The 19,473-nt window shown below is 43.0% G+C and overlaps 1 protein-coding gene across 2 annotated transcripts in view; it reads right to left on the bottom strand.

Annotated features, from left to right (window-relative positions):
- The window catches only part of usp32 (ubiquitin specific peptidase 32), a 105,314-nt gene extending 85,841 nt beyond the window's left edge, over positions 1–19,473 (bottom strand). For both annotated transcript variants that reach the window (XM_083773531.1, XM_083773532.1), the window contains exon 1: positions 19,305–19,473. In XM_083773531.1, the coding sequence (XP_083629657.1) occupies positions 19,305–19,362 (58 nt within the window). In that variant the 5' untranslated portion in view covers positions 19,363–19,473. The remainder of the gene's footprint in view (positions 1–19,304) is intronic.

Raw genomic sequence — 19,473 nt, 5'->3', positions numbered from 1 at the left:
GGTTTAAATTTAGAAGGCATTTGTAGAATCGTCCTCAGGTCTAAATGGGTTCAATTGCATTACAAACAAACAAACACATGCCCGCAACTGCGGGGCTTACAAGCCTTATATTTCTCCCTCGCACAAATAAAAGGATTTGAGAGTAGAGTTCAGCACCATGGACAGCGATCGTGTCATTTTGGAACCATCTTCAACTAATACAATAAATGATCAGTAGCTAGAATGTTTAACTTTAGACAATTGGCACCATCATTTAAAAGTACTGGTAAAAATTAAATTTCAGTCGTAGCCTACTACTCATCACAGTTTGAATGGCACTCGACAAACTTTGCACTCCGCAAGCTCCGCAAATGATGTTCTTGGTATCCAGTGAAAGTCACAATACATTAGCGGTATATTCAGGTATTATATACTGTACAATTCTTCTTCGTTCTGCTCTAATTCCCAGGTAGCCACAGTGGATCCATCCGTTTCCATCTGCGTTTCCCTGCATCTTCCTCGCTCAGTCACACAACGTGTATGTCCTCTCTCACCGCATGCATAAACATCCTCATTGGCCTTCCTTTTCTCCTCTTGCCTGGCAGCTCCAGCATCCCTCTCCCAATCTATACGCCCTCCTCTGCAGCACATGTCTCCAAACCGTCCAACCCTCACCTCTCTTGTTTTATTTTATCTCCCAAACAGTCTCTAACCTGATCCTCTTAACTCGGTCGATGCCACCATTGACTCCAGCGCTATATACCCATCCTGTGCCGGGTGGGGGTTTCAGTCGGACGTCATATTTTGAACACCCCAAAATTCAGTAGTGATTGGCCATTTTAGTGCCAACGCTTTAGTCAGAAACGCTATTACGGTAACCACAAGGCCGCGCTGATTTTTTTATCGAGCTCCCAACATCGTCACCTCACCTCAATCTGAGCTTGAATTCCGAGAAAAGCGCAGCTAAAGATCGCACTAATAATTAATTGGACGGAAGTGGACGGAAGGAAAACATTTAATTGACGTCACACCGCGGAAGCAAGCTTTGCCTAGCGACGGGTAAGCGTACTACGTGGGAGATATAAGAGAGGCTAATCTGGATTTATAGTAATCGAATACATCTCGTCTATTGGCGGTGTGGTTTTAGTACCTAAACACGAGAAATCTTGTGAACCGCATGGAGCAATTTGCGCTAGTGTAGTAATTGCGGTTCCGGTCCCCTCTTGTCACTCCTAAATGAGAATCGTAGCATGATGGTAGGTGCTAATTAGGCAGGAGAATATGTGATAAAAAAATGAATCAAAAGTTGATTTGCTTTATTGATCTGTGATTTTCCTGAGAACCTGAATTTAGTATTACAAGTACGGCCAAAATGAGTTTTCTCCGACGCGTGGCTGGCACCTCCCTTAGAGATAGGGTGAGAAGTTCCGTCATGCGGGAGAGACTCGGAGTAGAGCCGCTGCTTCTTTGCCTGGAAAGGAGCAAGCTTAGGTGGTTTGGGCATCTGGTTGGGATGCCTCTCGGGCGTCTCCCTAGGGAGGTCCTCGAGTCACGTCCCACTGGGAGGAGACCCCCGGGGGCAGACCAAGGCGCAGTTGGAGGAAACACATCGACTCACTGGCCTTGGAAGGTCTCGGGATCGCCCAGGAGGAAGTCACTAATCTTAGCATATATAGCTTGTTGCTTAGCAGAAAAGGAAATAAATAAAATGTGAAGATATTTTTAAATATATTTTCGTGAGCGGAAATGGCAGCTTCCTTACTCGGCTCATGGAGGTTATAGTTCCAGACTAGTCTATATAGCATTCGGATATTGTGGAATAGTTGTCTGGCTACGCGAGACTACTCTGGAGCACTCAGGTGGAGCTGTTGCCCCCGTGACCCGACTACGGATAAACGGTCGAAGATGGATGGATGGATGGGACGGATGAAGTACAAACTACATATTAGAGGCACTGGGATAGAGACAGACAATGAAACATTTTGTCCTGAAAATACTGGTGTTTAAATTGACCAAACACAATTCTTAGCCTGGAAACCAGAGTTAAAATAATAGGTCTGGCCATGCCAGGTTACCCAATTGTCCCTGTAAAGATAATGTTACATGAATTGTCAACAATAACATGACAATGAATGCATATTCCATGACTACACAGAGAGAAGCAGTAGCGGTTAAAATATGTGTGGGTATTACCCACACATATTTTAACCGCTACTGCTACTGCTACTTTAATAAGTGATAACGTTTGGGCTGCTGCTGGTCTTGTGGAAACCTACTGGTGGGTGGCCATATTGTTAACTGCATGTTCATAGATGTTCATGATTGATTATTTTAGCATGTGACCTTTCAACACCACGGATCATGGATGTTTGGTTAGAATAATGAGTAGATACGGCAACAACCTGAAAGTGTGTACACTAGTGTTGACGATAGCCTGGTACTGTTAGCACCTCGCTAACAGACAGTACCTTTTAACCCATTCTGGGCAGGAACCCATTTTGGTGTTAGCATCATGTCGCGCTTTAGCTATTGAAAAATAGCAGGTCTACAAGCTCATAGCGTGCCACCGAGTGGAGCGCTACGAGCTTGTAGGTCTGCTATTTTTTTAAACTGTCAGGATTTAAGACATTTTTAGAATCTGATCTCAGGTCAAAATGCGTTAAAGAACCACCATTCTTCTGTGCGTTAGAATCTGATCTCAGGTCAGAATGGGTTAACACACCCCACACACACGCCCGGCGACGTCGCCCGAAAGATGAGTATTTCTTTATCTTTTCGACCGACGTTCCTCCGCCCACTTTTTGACCATCGCCAGTAGTTGCCGGGTCCCATAGATAAATAATGCACTTCCGGAAAATTCGTCTGGCTGTCGCCCGCTGTTAAAACGTACTGTGACGCCTCACTAGAACCAGCAACAAGTAGTCGTGGCACCACTTTCTCATTGGTAATAAAGGGACAGTTGACCAAAGAGAGTATCAACAGAGTATCAACAGAGCACTGCACCGCAATTGTGGTGAAAGGGGCGTTACGTTCGTTCAACACTGGCACGCATGCTACATGGATAGCTCCAGCTAGGGTTTACACCATCTAATCTCAGTGAGGTAAGGTTCTAGCAGTTTGCTATACTAAATGAGGAAAAAAATGTCATCCACTCCAGACATCCCAAAGGTCTCAATGAGGAGCTGTTATAGAGCGTCGCAGTCCCGCCCCCCTACCAGGGCCCAGGAAATGATTTCCCGTTCATTTTCCTCATAGACATTTCAAAAAAGTATTTATTTAAAGACATTTTAAGCCTCATACAAAGCCAACTGGAGTTGTGACAAATCATGACAACAAACAAAAAATTTCGGGCCGAACAAATAATTAGAAAGAAGAAGAAAACGGCAGGTTACAACACTTTTTTTCTTGTTTTTCTTCTTTGTAATTATTTGTTTGGTCCAAAATATTGTGTTTATTGTCATGATTTGTCACATCTCGAGTTGGCTTCGTACGACGCTTGAAAGGTCTTTAAATAAATACTTTTTGAAATGTCTATGGGAAAAATGCATTGGGGTTTATTTCCTGGGCCTGGCGTCATCATGAAAGGGGACGGGACTGAGACGCTCCATAGGGCTGCTTCCTTTAGAGTTCAGTCATAGTCGGCCACATTGGTTTATATAATTGGGTATTTACAAATTCTAATTATACGGTTTAAAAGTTCTGAAATGAGAACTGATACGAGTGATCTGGATTCTAAAGGTCTCCCTCCTATATCTACATTTAATGTTATTTAATGTTTTCTATTAATGTATTGTCTTTATATACGTTACATTTCTAATGGGTTTAAGATGTATGACTGTCTGTTTGGTTTATTAACTTTCCAGGCCCCATATATATTCAGTATGATAGCTCATTGTGATGTATTCATATTTTACTATTTATTTGTCTGTGCTTACATGATTTTTATCCTGTCTTGGTACCATAAATAGAGTCTTCTTATTGATACTGTGTAACGTGATAACAGGTGACACCTGCGTTCAATTACATTCGATTGTATCTCCTACATATTATATACCACACTTCCTGTCTTGTCACAACGCTGAGGAAGGCCAAGCAGGCCGAAACGCGTACGTTGTTCACTATCGTCAGAGGTAAATAAAATCATGTAAAAAAAAAAGTGAGTGCTGGCATTTTCTTCATTTCATATTAAATGATGAGACAGACAGGTACGATTGTGAGTGACGTAATCAGACAAGACAGAATGTGAGTGACGTAATCAGACAAGACAAAAGGACAGACAGAGATAATGTGAGACGGGCAGGTAGAATGTAAAAGACAGACAGACGGACGGACAGACAGAGGCTATTCTATTGTCTTACATATACACATCACACAGTGGTGCTTTCCAGAGAACGCTCCACTCAACACAATTTGCTTGTGAGCTCAACTCCGTCACTGACAATGCACACACACACACACACACACACACACACACACACACACACACACGCAGTACTGTACATAGTACTAAATCTTATTTCACCCACCCGAGATAGTGATACAGATCATCTTAGCTTGGCCTACAGATCTGACTTTGTTGTCACATCGCAGGTTTACAGGTGTAAAATAATTGTTAATGTTTTTGTGTGAGAATAAGGGAGATGGAGTCTGTACACAATACAGATTATTTGTTTTCAAATTATGATGCTTTAGTTTGTATGGTCCCGTTATTAACATTGCAGCAATATTTTTTTTTAAGATGCACCATTCATGATAGGATTATTAACCCATTTTGGGAGGGAACCCCTTTTGGTGTTTTAAACATTGTTATAATTTAGCTGTTGAAAAATAGCAGATCTGCAAGCTCAAGTGGCGCGCTATGAGCTTGTAGGTCTGCTATTTTTGAAAAGTCGTCAAAATGTGGTGCAAATCTTTGAATATATATTCTTAACTACTCATATCTTTGCTCCTGGAAGGGGGGGGGGTCCCTGGAACAACATATTTTCAGATGGGGGTCGGCGGCCAAATACAGATAATTCTGGCGGGGGTCCTTGACAAGAAATATTTTGAGAACCACTGATGAACATGGAGGTATTTCAGAAAACTGTCAGGATTTAGAAGAATTCTTAAAAATGTCGACGTCAGGCAAATACATGGTTTAAGGAGAGAAAGGAAAAAACATAGAGACGTCAAAGTATGGATTGATTGGTTTCATATACAACACCATTTCAAAAAGCAATACTGTGCTGAGACGAGGCTATTGAATATTCAATATCCATAACATTTTGGATCACATTGTGGTCTTGGATAGATGAAAGGAGGACCGCGTCACAAAGATCATTGACTAGATTGTATTTTTCCCAGCACTGCGGCCGCGGTTCAATAATGAACCGCGCTCGTTAACCCATTCTGATCTGAGATCAGATTCTAAAAAAGTTCTTATACATCCTGACAGTTTTCCATTCTGACCTGAGATCAGATTCTAAAAAAGTTCTTCTACATCCTGACAGTTTTCTGGAAAAGCTATGTTTCTGTGTCAGTCGTTCTTCGATTTTTCAAAAATAGCAGACCTGCAAGCTCGTAGCGCGCCACTCGGTGGCGCGCTATGAGCTTGTAGATCTGCTATTTTTTCAATAGCTAAAGCATAACATGACGCTAACACCGAAAGGGGTTCCCGCTCCAAATGGGTTAATATGACAGGGACGGGTAGCGACCTCATCATAATGCTGCTTGGCCTTTTGTGGAGACAGACGGAGAAAAGGCTGTGTGGTTATTAAACACGCACAAATAGAACAACTTCAATTTGTTTTCTGGCTCGCACGCCTCGCCTATACAGATGGTGGGTTTATCACATAATAATAGTGAATCATTTGGGCATCTAAAGATGGCTTTCTTCCTGGTGAGAGGGGGGGGGGGGGGGGGGGGAGTGGGGGACCTCATTAAAACACAATTAGAAAAGCGAGGGATGCGAGAAATGTGTTCATCCCCAGCCAGATTAGATTGTAGGTAATATGTGGACACCAGAAAGCTGGCAGCAGAAGAAAGCTGCCGGCTGGGTGTTGAAGCAAGCGAAATGCAGTGGAAGAGAGAGAGAGAGAGAGTGAGTCAGGATCTAACAGGGAGAGTGATGCCATGCAGCAAAACTCGAAAATCGGTATCAGCAAGTCAGAGACCGTACGGCGTACGTACGCAAACAAAATCAGCAAAGAATATTCACAAGTTTCACAACACTGACAGACACACTCTACACCAGGGGGGCCCAAAGCCTGTGCAGGTAGATCACATGACATGCCCCTAAAGAATATTTCAATAAAATATATAAGACAATTCTTGGCATCTGCCACGTGAATTAAAGGTGACTTGATTGATTGACATCAAGAAGCGCCCGTCAGCTCAAATCCACAATGCAACATTTAGTTTTCAGTGTTGCTGTGCACAAACATCGGTAGCATTATAAATTAAAATACAAAAAACCCTACCTATTCCATTTCTCCCCCTCTATTTCCCATTCCAAGTGCATTTGTCTTATATGTAATGCCAGCGCCGCTGTTCTACAGCACCCTCAGGTACATATTTAAACTATTTTCAGGTGGGTAGATCTTGTCGAGCTGGTCATTTTGAAAGTAGCTCTCAAGCCAAAAGAGGGTGGGCACCCCTGCTCTACACTATAGTGAGTGAGCGGCGTCTGCAGTCATATTGATCCTCCGTTCATCTGGATACAGTAAAGCGTGAACTATTCCTAAACGTTCACACACACACACACACACACACACACACACACACACACACCACCACGACCTCTTCGATTGTACTTTGAAAGTGGAAGCTTCTAGCCCTTCTAGCTTCGACGACAGGGCCCTGAGGGGGATGTGGGGGATTAATCGTGGAGCTCAAGCACAAGCACATAACTTTGAAAGGTAAACAGATCTACAAGCTCTCAACATGTCATGCTGCAATGCGTTGTGGGCTTGTTGTGGATCGGCTATTTTGATGTATTTATTTATTTTAATTAAAAAAAAAATCAACTGAAAAAATATATATAAAAAATTAAACTAGATTTCTTTTTAGGGGTCAGCCCTACTTGAGATTCACACTTGTCTGAATCCTTTTTAGCAAACGTGATTAACGCAAAAATAATAACCAGCTTACGACTATACTATAGTCAGGCCGTTAGTAGCCTCGGAAACCCAGACGTTTTTATTCCCAGGGAGGAAAATAATTAATTCGGCATAGAGTAGCGCAAACGTCGATCACTCTCTGCTGATTTCTGATCGTCTGCACCTCTGTTAAATTGACAAATTGACGCGCACACACACGCACACACGTACACACCCACACACACACACACACACACACACTCTCTCTGTCGCTCTAATTAATTAGTCTCATGTCGCGCAGCTGCGTCTAGATTCTCCCTGGCGGATCCTGCCGGGAGGCTATGCCATAGAAAGCATACAGTAGGTGGACCCCAGGCTAGGCTGCTAAAGTGACAGGCTGCCAGTTGCCTGAATGAACCGAATGCTCCTACGTGTGGCAAAGGCATGGGGCTGTCTGGTCCCAGCTGCTGTGGTGGTGGTGAGCTCAGCACACTCCAATGTCATGAATAATAAGGAGTATTGATCGAGCGGCAGGCCTCCAGAGCTCAGAATACAGTATATATATTGGCTGCATTTGTTGCACCTTCACCCCAGTAGACCCCGGGCTGCCTTGGACCAGTTCAATCACAGCTGTGGCACGGTAACTAATGGATGGTCTCCCCGTTAGCGGTGGAAAGTGCCAGCTGGTCCACACTAGCAGTCAATCTGGTCACCCCTGGAACCCCTCAGAAGCAAGGATTTGAGTTAAAAACATTCGCTCTTGACTTAATATATATTCAAAGATGTGCGCCACATTTTTACGATTCAAGAAAAATAGCAGATCTACAAGCTCGTAGTGCGGCACACTCGGTGATCAAAGGAAAGTATAAAAACAAAACGGCTCTAAAATAATATATAGAATATGTCCCTATTAAAGGGAAATGCTGCTCGTTTATAAAATTGGACGGGAGAAAAATGCTGCGTTCTTCTCTCTTGCTTTAGAACGGGAGAATCGTTTTTTGAGGTCATGTGATCATCAGTGTTTAGCCCGCCCTCTAAGACAACTCCGAAGGTATAGTATTAGTATGGCAATGTTTAATGTTGGAAACAAGTAGCCCCTTTAACCCAATCTGAGCGGGAACCCCTTTTCGTGGCGGGCAATTACATTTATTTTTGGGGGTCTTCAGAGTAGAACGTTCATTCATTACATTCCTTGAACATAATCCTTTGTGTATAAGCAACATGATGAACAGTGACTGTCAGAGAACAGGAAAATTGTTTAAGTAAGCTAGCAAAATGGCTAATGAAAACAAAAGCCGGACCCACGTGATGGAGAACACTGTTTATTGTGATACTCTGATGCAACGCTTGTATTCTTGGACACTAGGCTGCATTAACTGTAATGGCTACCATTCAGCGGAGAACAATGAAGCCATTTCTTCCACAACCTACCAAAGGACTCGTTCCCCGAGCGAACCCACACACAAACAGAAAATAGACATGCACACAATCTTGGCAGCACTGAGGTGATAACATCCAATAGACACTGTATGCACAATTACACATTGTCTCACTCTCTCTCACACACACACACACACACACACACACACACACACACACTAATGTCCAACTTAATTTAGCTGGTGTTCCCATTGCCAACTTACATTGTGCCAATGTAGCTATGTGTTGGATGCATTGCAAGTCTGCATTCTTCCCTGTGTTCGCTAGGACAGCTGTGGTTCAATTAAACAGACAAGAGTTTTAACCAAGTGGCCTCCAAATGAAGCACCAAGGAGGCTGTGATTGGTCACTTAAAAATCTATGACAGGTGGGCTCTTCCACTTCCTGTTTCACTATGTGCCAGGTTGCTGATTGGCGGAAGGCCTCTCTCTATCCTGATTGGATGAAGGCTGGGCCACCTAGCCAAAAAAGAAACCTACGTTTTTTTTGACCCGCATGGGTTAACTGGGGACAGGGAGGAACTCCTTATATGGTCAGCACACTCTATAGTAGGGAGGATTATCACGACAAAACAAAAAAATAAGTGATATTTGAATTAAGTGAAATCACTGAATATACCTTTAAGGATATAGCTTGATTGTTTGGAACCCATGTCTTTACTCTTCAGCAGCCAGACAACCTTCCTTAAAGGACCACTTCACCACTTTTCAACCTATCTTCATATAATGGATCCTCACTAATAATCATGAAAAAAATGGCGCAATTTTTTTCTACTCAGTCTGTGTCTCATAAGAGGGCTGTGGGCAGTTTAGAAACCGTCTTCCAGTGACATCATCGATGGGGAATACAAGTTAATAGAAACTGCAGGCTTTCTAGCCCTGAAAAGTTGCAATGTGAAAATGGAAGCCATCGTTCTCACGATAATGAAAATCTAAACATTTTTGTAAAAAGATATTGTTTAAAAACAAATCTGTCTAATGATGATGTAACTGGAAGACGGTTTCTAAACTGCCCACAGCCCTCCTATGAGACACAGACTGAGTAGGAAGAAATTGTGCCATTTTATCATGATTATTAATGAGGACCTATTATATGAAGATAGGTTGAAAAGTGGTGAAGTGGTCCTTTAACAACTGGTCAGAAGGGCAGACTCCAGAAAAGATCCTCCACTTTCTGACTTAACCCATTCTGGGCGTGAACCCCTTTTGGTGTTTTAAGCATTATGTCATACTTTAACTGTTGGAAAAATAGCAGATCTACAAGCTCATAGCTTGTAGATCTGCCATTTTTGAAAGATTGTGAAAATGTGGCGCAAATCTTTGACTAGATTTTCTTTCAGAGCGAACGTTTTAAACTCAAATCTTTGCTTCTGTGAGGTCCCGGCTGGAACAACATATTTTCAGATGGGGGTCGGTGGCCAATTACATATAATTCTGGGGGGCCTTGACATGAAATAGTTTGAGAACTATTTTGAGAATGGAAACATAGGGTTTTCTGTGTAGAATCGTCCTCAGGTCTAAATGGGTTTAAATCAGTGGGCCTGTCTCATCCCGACATAGGGAGGAGCTCGTCGGGGTGCTGACAGGAGCCAGTGGTAAACAGCTTAGCATGGAAACAAAACAATATTTGAGTAACGTCTAAAGTAGCGCAGCCAACTGACAGATCACGTGACGACACTAGAGCCATAAACACCATAGAAGATAGTAATTTAATTTAACTAATCAGCATCAATTTCAATGTCCCAAGGAGGTATATGCAGTAGACTATATTATACTAATGTCTATTTGGTAAATGTTTGTATTTTATTCTCTGTTTGTCATGTTTCTTTTTTATTTTTGTTTCTTTTTATTCATTTATTTTTCTCTTTTCTGTTTATCTTGCTTACTTTACTATTTATTTTTCCTTATTTTGTTTCTTATGTTTAGCCTCCCCTACGACCCATGGGAGGGTGGGAGGGTGAACGGGAGGGTAGGCTGGGCAAGCGTGACCACTCTTGGTCACTCTGCCCAACCTAAGGGGAAGGGTTGTACCGTACATCTCCCTGAATAAAGAAATATATATAAAAAAGAATAAACACCATAGATAGCAGTAAGACACCGAAGGGCGAGGAGCGACCATGCATGCACGCATCCGCCTCGCTGACGGGCCAGACTGCTGGGCGAGGTCAGATCAACATGGCATGAATTCTGCACTGGCATACAAGGAGCATGTCTAATCTATTGGTCTTGAGTATACAGGGTTTGATGAGGTCAGATCAACATATGGAATGACAGAACAGGTCAGCTCCATATATGGAGATCTAAGGGTGGTAGCGGGGGACATTCTCTTGAGTGTACAGAGTTTGATGAGGGCCCGGGCCTTAATTTTCCACCGGCTGCCTGGCGCGGCTGCACTAATGACTTGGGGGCAGGCCCAAGTCTAGAGTTTGAATCAAAAGGGAGACATCGAAGAGGAAGGATCATGGGGAAGGATCAACATATGGATTGTCAGGACAGAGATTCTGACATATATCCATATATATGGAGATCTAAGGGTTTGTCGGTTTGAGGTCAGATGTAGAGTTGCTGGCCAATATTGATGACATGCGGGATCTCCATATTATGGGCTTAATTGCGACAGCAGGTCGCATTTACTATGACATCACTATGATGTCATGAGACCTGGGCACCATATATAATGGGGCTGCTGAGTGACCCATGTATGGGAACATCGAGTGACTGACGGGAAATGTACAATTTCATAGTAAATGTGACTCGAGGTCGCAATAAAAGAAGCAGTCTCAGGATAAATGCACACTTTTGCAGAGGATCTCTACTGTAAATTATTGACGGGTAGAGGAGTTATGTCGTGCCAATTCGTTTAAAACCCATTTTGGGCGGGAACCCCTTTTGGTGTTAGCATTATGTTATGCTTTAGCTATTGAAAAATAGCAGATCTACAAGCTTATAGCACGCCACCGAGTGGCGCGCTACGAGCTTGTAGGTCTGCTATTTTTTTTTTAATCGAAGAACGACTGACATAGAAACATGGCTTTTTTCAGAAAACTGTTTTTAGAATCTGATCTCAGGTCAAAATGGGTTAACCATGCGATAGTGGAAATCATGCCACATCTTTCCACGGAGCATTTTTTCCTAAGACCTGCTGTGTGTTGTTGCTGTGGCCGACCGTCCACCACGTCATGACCAGTCGAGTCATGAAGTAATGAGTCAGTCAGAGTGTGATCTCTCTCTAAGCTCTCAACACCCACACACAACTATAGCCCTAATAGTCACCTGTGAGACGTGCGTAGCCTAGCACCTGTGATCCATGAAGAGTCGCAGAGTCAGCAGGCCTTATCATCACCTCAGGATGAATAAGCACATGCAGGCTAGGCCGGTGCTTTGCATTTGTACCCTGCCTGCACTGCCCTCCTCCTCCTCCTGTGGTTGTTTGGGGATTTCAATTTGCCTACTGCAGCCATAAAGGCTCTGGTATATGGAAACCAGGTTTGTTTTTTAGATTGCCATTTCGACGTGCGTATTATGGTAGACTGCTGTATTCTCCAGGTGTCTCCAGCTGGATCAGCCATTAGAGTAGCTACTGTAGAGGCGGGAACCCCTTTTGGTGTTAGCATCATGTTGTGCTTTAGCTATTGAAAAATAGCAGATCTACAAGCTTGTAGCGCGCCACCGAGTGGCGCGCTACAAGCTTGTAGGTCTGCTATTTTTGAAAAATCGAAAAACGACTTGACATAGAAACATAGCTTTTTCAGAAAAAAATTATGCCGTACATTTGTGGCAACACGAACATCAAATGCCATTAATGACAATGAAGGGAAAATGTACGCCATATGTAGACGAGCTAACAAATGAGCTAACCAATCACATAAGTCAGTTGTTCATGAGATGACCTATGATTATGTATAATGATAAGAGCGCCCCTCACTTGTTCTCGAACTTGTGCTGTAACTTGTATGTGTAGATGGACCGTATTGCCCTTTTGGCATAGCTACATAGCACACATACATAGCGCACAGCCCTAGACCAAAACCACAAAACTTTACTGCTTTATTAGATCGTCTACTCTGCACCTAGCCCGACACGTTTCACTTCATTATTCAGACTGAAAGCCCTACCCACCATAGATATATATATATAAAGGCTAGATGGCTCAAGACGGAGTCTCTGACATAGTTCACCCGGAGGCCATCTTGCTTCGGGGCTATACAGTACAGTGTGTTCAATGGAAGCTCAAACAAAAACAGTCATAAGTCGCTCAAATCTTGACGGATTTACAAACAGGTTGGTTTATTACAAAGTACAAACGTTGTCAACGTGGCTATGATTCAGGACGCTTATCTGCTTAATCTTGTTTTATATATGAACGTCGTACAAAAGCGGACGTCTCTGACGTTTATGACAAACCAAACCGCTTGGAAATCGGTTGAAAATTGAGCAAGTTGTGGTTATTTAAAAGTACATGCCCCATAGACACAATGTTATGTGGCCCCGAAGTAAGATGGCCGCCACGTAGCAACGTCGCTCTCCATTGGCCAGAGAGCGAGCCATCTAGCTTTCTTATATATATATATATCTATGCTCCCCACGGCAGCAGTTTCTGGAATAGGCGTTGTCAAAGCGTCAGTCTTCGGCATACCAACCAATCAGAATACGAGGAAAGCAGATGGCGTTGTTGTCAATCATGTGGCTAACCCAGTTGCTAACCAAACAAACACAGTCAACGAGCGCTACTAGCATGTAAACAAAAGCGGTAAAATATGTCGGATGATGATGTTTATGAAACCTGTCGTTTCTGTAAAGAAACTATTTATCATGTACGGGTCGATTTAATAGCCAGATTGATACGGTCGCGAGTCATCGCAGTGGGGGGCAGCCATGTTTTGTCGTTTGACACTGTCGAGTGACGGTGTTGATGGCCAATCAGCTGCTGGGATCGACGCCGCCATAGGCAGAGTCACCAGACATGAATCACCAGGACATATTTTTGTAATGGTAGCGATCCAGGGCTGGAGCCAGGCTACTCGGCACCAGTGATTTGATTTATATGACGACTTGTTTCTCGAGACATGATATAAACATCAGTCGAGTTTTCTTTTTCTTTTTTTTTTAATTAAAGATTCTACGGGCTTCATCCTAGGTGAGCTGCACGTTTCTCACACACACACACACACACACACACACACACACACACACACACACACACACACACACACAGGGCCAGGGAGAGACCAACCTACTGATCATGCACATGCAGGAATGCGATCATGTGAGCATTGTGAGGTGATTTTTTTTTTTTAACTGGCACAATTTGAGTGGCAGTCTGGAAGGCAGAGGCAGAGGTTCAGAAGAAACAGACAGCGGCAGCCTGCAACTGATTTTAAAACAAAATTAAAACAACATTGGCCGGCGCCTCCCTTCAATATCTCACTCATATATATACACACACACACACACAGGTATATATATATATATATATATATATATATATATATATACATATACACACTGACACACAGTGATGTACTGTAAATATGTTTTCAATGTAATGAGCCCCGGGATGACTTTTAGATGAGTCCCACTTCAACGACGTTAGGTGTCATATTTTGCCATTTTTACAAATATTATTCATGTAGAAAACACTCAAAACAGAAGAAAAAATGATTATTATAACTAAAGCTAAAAGGTTGTTGTTTTATTGCGTCCCGCCTCGACTATAAATTGCGTTTTGGGATGCAAAATGCACCCTAATTTTAATCTCACACACACACACACACAATAACACTATAATACCGTATTATTTATGTGTCTATGGATTTGACATTACTCCTCTAGAGACCCGACCAGTGTTTCCCAACCTAGTGTCTAGGCCCCTCGTGCGTTCAGACTTGGATGGTTAGAGTCGCGCGATTACATACAAATTAAATGCAAAGACGAGAATATTTAACATATCATGACTCTTAATATTAATATCAAATCATCACATCACTCAATCACTGGTCGTGTCTCGCCTGTGAACTGTGAATGCACCTCAACCAGGAAATGAACAGAATGTGGAACGTGTCATTAGTCTGTGATCCATGCATGTAAAATGCAGCTAATATCTGATACCAAGTTGAGACTATACACGATTTTAGCCCAGGTCCTTTACTCTCGCTGATAAGCAAACCACAGATCGACGTTCGCTCCACTAAGTTTTCTTGTTGTGTGAACTGTTCAAACAGACATGATCTGAGCACTCCTTGATGCCTCGCTGAGCACTCAGAGATATGGTAATGGTATGCTATAGTTATCAATTCTAGACCTTTCTGTGAATTAGTAAATCACATCGCAGACGAATTGTCCCTCCAGGATACATGTCTGCAAGGAAAGGCCAATCAGGCACGAGCTATCCGTTCAATTTAAAGGATGTGCACTAGTGGTACTAGTTTCACAAAGGCTACTGCAAGCATGCATGCAACTATACATACCAGTTGATAGTACAACCATTTCTGGCAAATCACTTTAGGTACATTAAGTATGGGGGAGCTTGCTTTTTGTAACAGTCATTCTTTTGTTAGGCAGTAGTTAGAGTAGAGAGTTTAGATAGATTAATCCTTTGTAACCCTTCTTTTCCTTTTGTTGGTTAGGTTTAGATAGAGGGTTCATTTGATTCTAGGATAGGGATAGTCTTTTTTGTTTGATTCTCTGGGTTGCCCCACACAGCCGGTTTTGTTGTTTGTTGTATTTAACCTTATTATTATACCGTGAATAAACAACAGTTCACTTGCCAGCCTTGTTGCATCCTTTAAAAACCCCTAGACATATAAGGGAATGTAACACCTTATCTTGTCAACATTGTCAACAGTTTTGATTACTACTACACACACAGTGTGTCAGTTCCACAAAGTGCCGTACTGTGACGCATACACACAGAAATGGAAAAAGCGAAAGAGTGAGTGACAGAGAGATGGAGAGAGAGAGACAGAGAAATAGAGAACTAAGTTGCCGACAGACAGTATTAGGGCATGCCTCCTATAGCAGATATCTGTGCTCTTCTGAGAGTGCAGACTTGAGTACTGCTAGCTACTGCATAAACTCGCAACACAAGGCGTAACCAACTTGTTGGGTACTTTAGACTAGAGCAGGGGTTCTCAACCTTTTGGGCTCTTGTGAGTCGTGACAAGACAAAAACATATCCCCCCCCCCCCCCCCCACACACACACACATTCAGAAAATAATCTGGCGACCCCCTGACATAATTTGGTGACCCCCTGAGGGGTTGCGACCCACAGGTTGAGAACCCATGCTTCAGAGGGACAAATTGTACTACTGTACTTTGATATCAAAATGGATATACGCTGGCAGGTCTGCTCTAAGCAGCCTAGGGGTGACAGTGAGAACACAATTCATTTCACAGAAAATACAGTCAGCATTCAACAGTACACAAACCAATACTGCGACTACTTCCACCGGTCGCTACAAATGCAGCGAGCGGCTCATCACATGGGGGCTAGTGCTGCCAGAATTGGCCAAAAATGACATTCGAATATTTATTTTATTCTATTTTTTTATCTATCATTTTTATCCCACGATTTTGTAACCCATTTTTCACCCCTGTGTCAATCATCTAATGTGATCCTGGGCTCTATACACACCCTCCGCCAACCTAGACCCCATATATGGGGGACAAGGGGAGAGCAACGGACTTGAACTCATGCTTCCTTCATGCCTGAGTGTCCAAGTTGCTCCGTTTCCCTGGTTTGGACGTAGCGAGTGGAAAACACGTTATTCCAACCAGTTCCTTTCCCCTCCATCAGGCGCCCCGGCTGGACAGGGGGAGGCAGTTTAGAGACCAGGATTACTGGCAGCACTAAAATGGGGACAATTCCATTCATTTGTGGGCACTGTGTATTCCTATTTCTATGGCTGGATATCTGACTGACAAGCATCAACTAGAAGGTCAGCTACGTTATCGCGGTCACATTGTGCTCAAATTAGCCATTATAAAAAAGAGAGCAACCCTCAATAAAAATCAAAAAGCACTAACAATGCTCAAAGGACAATTGGAAAGAATCAATGGTTTGCCTAATCTCAGCTACAGTGCTTTTCATTATTCCACCAGTGTTCCGACTCCACAAAAGCTTCCACAAAAACTGACACCATAATCTCATGCTGTCGTCCCCATAGCCTTTATTTCTGATGTGGGCCATGCTGGCCATGTGACTGGTCAGATAAAGCTATAGATGCTGGATAATTCCACAGACTCGTTGTGTTTGGTCACATGTGATCATGGGAGCGAGAAAGGCAATCAGCCTGAAGAATGTACAAACCACCACACATGGAGTTGAGATGAGAGGGGGGGGAAAAAAGACTTTCAGTCCTGTAATGGGCTAGTAGGAACACAGTGAGGCTTGTTCCCACAGACCTTGTGTGTGAGAAACTGTCAATATCATTGTGAGTAAATAGATCCAAAAACTGTTTGCCCCGGACGGCTGGCGTAGCCGTCTGGGCACCTTGGCTGGTAATCCAGTCTGGCAGTGTGCCGCGGGTTCGACTCCCGATCCAGACGCCCTTTGCTGCATGTCTCCCCATTTCCTGTCAGCCTACTGTATATCTATCCCTCAATAAGGCGAAAGATACAAAAAATATATAAAGAAATAAAAAAACCTGTTTGATAGAATGATATAGTGGCCACTCTGGCCAGTTAGTATAATGTTATTATTGCTCAAGTAACAAAATAGTTGTGAGCCCTAATAGAATAGACTATTACGCATGCATAAAGTGACAAAGTGAGTTTAACACCAAAGTAGCAAAGTGAGTTTAACACCATTTAACGTTGTTTAATGCAATAAGATGTGTGGGCTGTCAAGGCCAGAAAGTAGTTTTTTAACTCAGTAGGCGTTCCCGCGTTACTTCCAGGTATGACGATGATGGCACGCGCATACCCTCTGTAGTCTGTAGGCCAATATAAATTAATTATCTACAAAACAACCCTGGAAAAAGCTTTTCACACAACCTGCCTGGACTACAGAGACGACGTTGATCTCAGTGAATGTATAACACATTCTGACAGCTATGAGTAGTACGAACCCAGGAAGCCAAAGTTCACCGTCCAAACAACAAACACAGAGAGCAAAGTGCACCAAGACGGATATGAGGATGGCCAAGATATTTGTCCAACTTCTTCCTGATAAATGCCCACATCTTGCATAACTGCTCCAACGCAATGCAACACAACCACTCACTGTGCAATGATTATCACCCAATCATCTAGCTCTGTTTATGGGAGATTTACTCAGGGGTGTGAATTGTGAAAGCTTGATCCTTTCTTGGCTGGAACTATAAGTCAGTAAAATGATTGTGTATTGTAGAATTGTATATGTCACTGTCATAGTGAAATTGAGGAATACAAATACACATTAACTACTGTATACCTAAACAGCACAGGAATACATTATTGATATCGATCTCACGCCAAGTCTGTTATTATCATCACCATTTTCAAGATGTGCCTGATGCCTGGCTGACAGAGCAGAGACACCGGCCTGACATGAGCTGCTTGTGGCAACTGGCAATGTGATCTACAAATGCCTGTGTATTATTTTGCACATGGCAATGGCCACATTTTCCAGTAATAGGTGTCTAATGCTGCATTTGAACAGTTGTTGGGAGTAGCCAGGACGCTCCTATTTGCATTGGCGTATGTGTATGGACTAAAATATATATAACAATTTACATGCCATTATTCACTTGTGAAAGCTAGTAAACGCCTTGCCCAAGCTGTTACCATTCATGTTTGTTCATACATTAAAACAGCTCCTTGGCATCATTCACTCTTTTTACGTTAACACACAACCCCCAGACCCAGATGTTGGCATTTAAAATACATGATCACAGTCGCAATATACAGACAGACAAGCAGCAGCTTTGAAATGCAGGAGTGTCACGTGAATGAAGGGAACAAGAACACAGTTTTGACACCTCTCTCTCTCTCTCCTCCTTCTGTAACATTAGAAGTGGCAAGACGCCGATAATATGCTACCTGTCAGGCAGTGTCAGCTACGCTATAGCCAGCAGCCGCACTACCAGAAAACACTGGCTAAACCCAGCTATACCCTGTGCAAGAAGAAGGCCACTAGCGGTCCTTGGCGGCATTCGTGTTAATTTACAGCTCGGCCGGCTAAAAGCTAGCAAACCCTTTAAAAAGGGTCAAGCGGTTGTGATGCTTTACTTATGACAGCCCAATGAGCCCATCATCATCATCACCATCATCATCCCTCGTTTGGGTTCACTACTCTGGCTGTAGCTAGGCTAAGCCAAGAATAAGATGTTACGGATAAATCAGTGACGTCGCAAAAGTGTGTGCGTGTGTGTGTGTGTGTGTGTGTGTGTGTGTGTGTGTGTGTGTGTGTGTGTGTGTACTGTAGCCTAAAGCGTTGTCGATACATTTTCAACTTCCAATTTCAAATGGAAAATGCGTAAACTTCTGTTGACAACACCTTATTAGCGGTTTTGCGCTTTCAAGGGTCACGAGCCGCCTAATGGGTTTACTCATTTATATTCCGCGGTAGGGCGGTGTCACGCGCAGAAAATATAGCACCTGAATTATTATTATTATTGTTGTTGTTATTATTATTATTATTATGGTATATTTCGGTGAGCGACACCGTCGTACAACGCATTCGGAGTCTGCGCTTCCGCAAGCTGGTGGTTTAGCCGTGACATCACGGCCGCATCCTTTCCTTGGTCAGCTGTATTTACAGACTAGCTAGCAGCTACGGCTTGGCAACACAAAATGTGATGCTTTATTTTCTTTTTTTATTCGGCTTACCTCTCTTGACGGCCTCGTCATACGACAGGAACCCTATCCTCGACTCTTTGGCCCCCATGCTCCCCTCATTTCATTGCACTGTGAGGGGAAGTTAGTGAATGTCGTTGACTTGTGAAGGAAAAATAAATAAATGCTTGCTTGCTTGCTTGGTTGGTATCCGTTATTGTGA

This window comes from Protomyctophum parallelum (assembly GCF_964188405.1).
Source record: "Protomyctophum parallelum genome assembly, chromosome: 9".
Classification (NCBI taxonomy): domain Eukaryota; kingdom Metazoa; phylum Chordata; class Actinopteri; order Myctophiformes; family Myctophidae; genus Protomyctophum; species Protomyctophum parallelum.
Note: the sequence above shows the minus strand (reverse complement) of the source record. Positions and strands in the feature narration are given on the sequence as shown.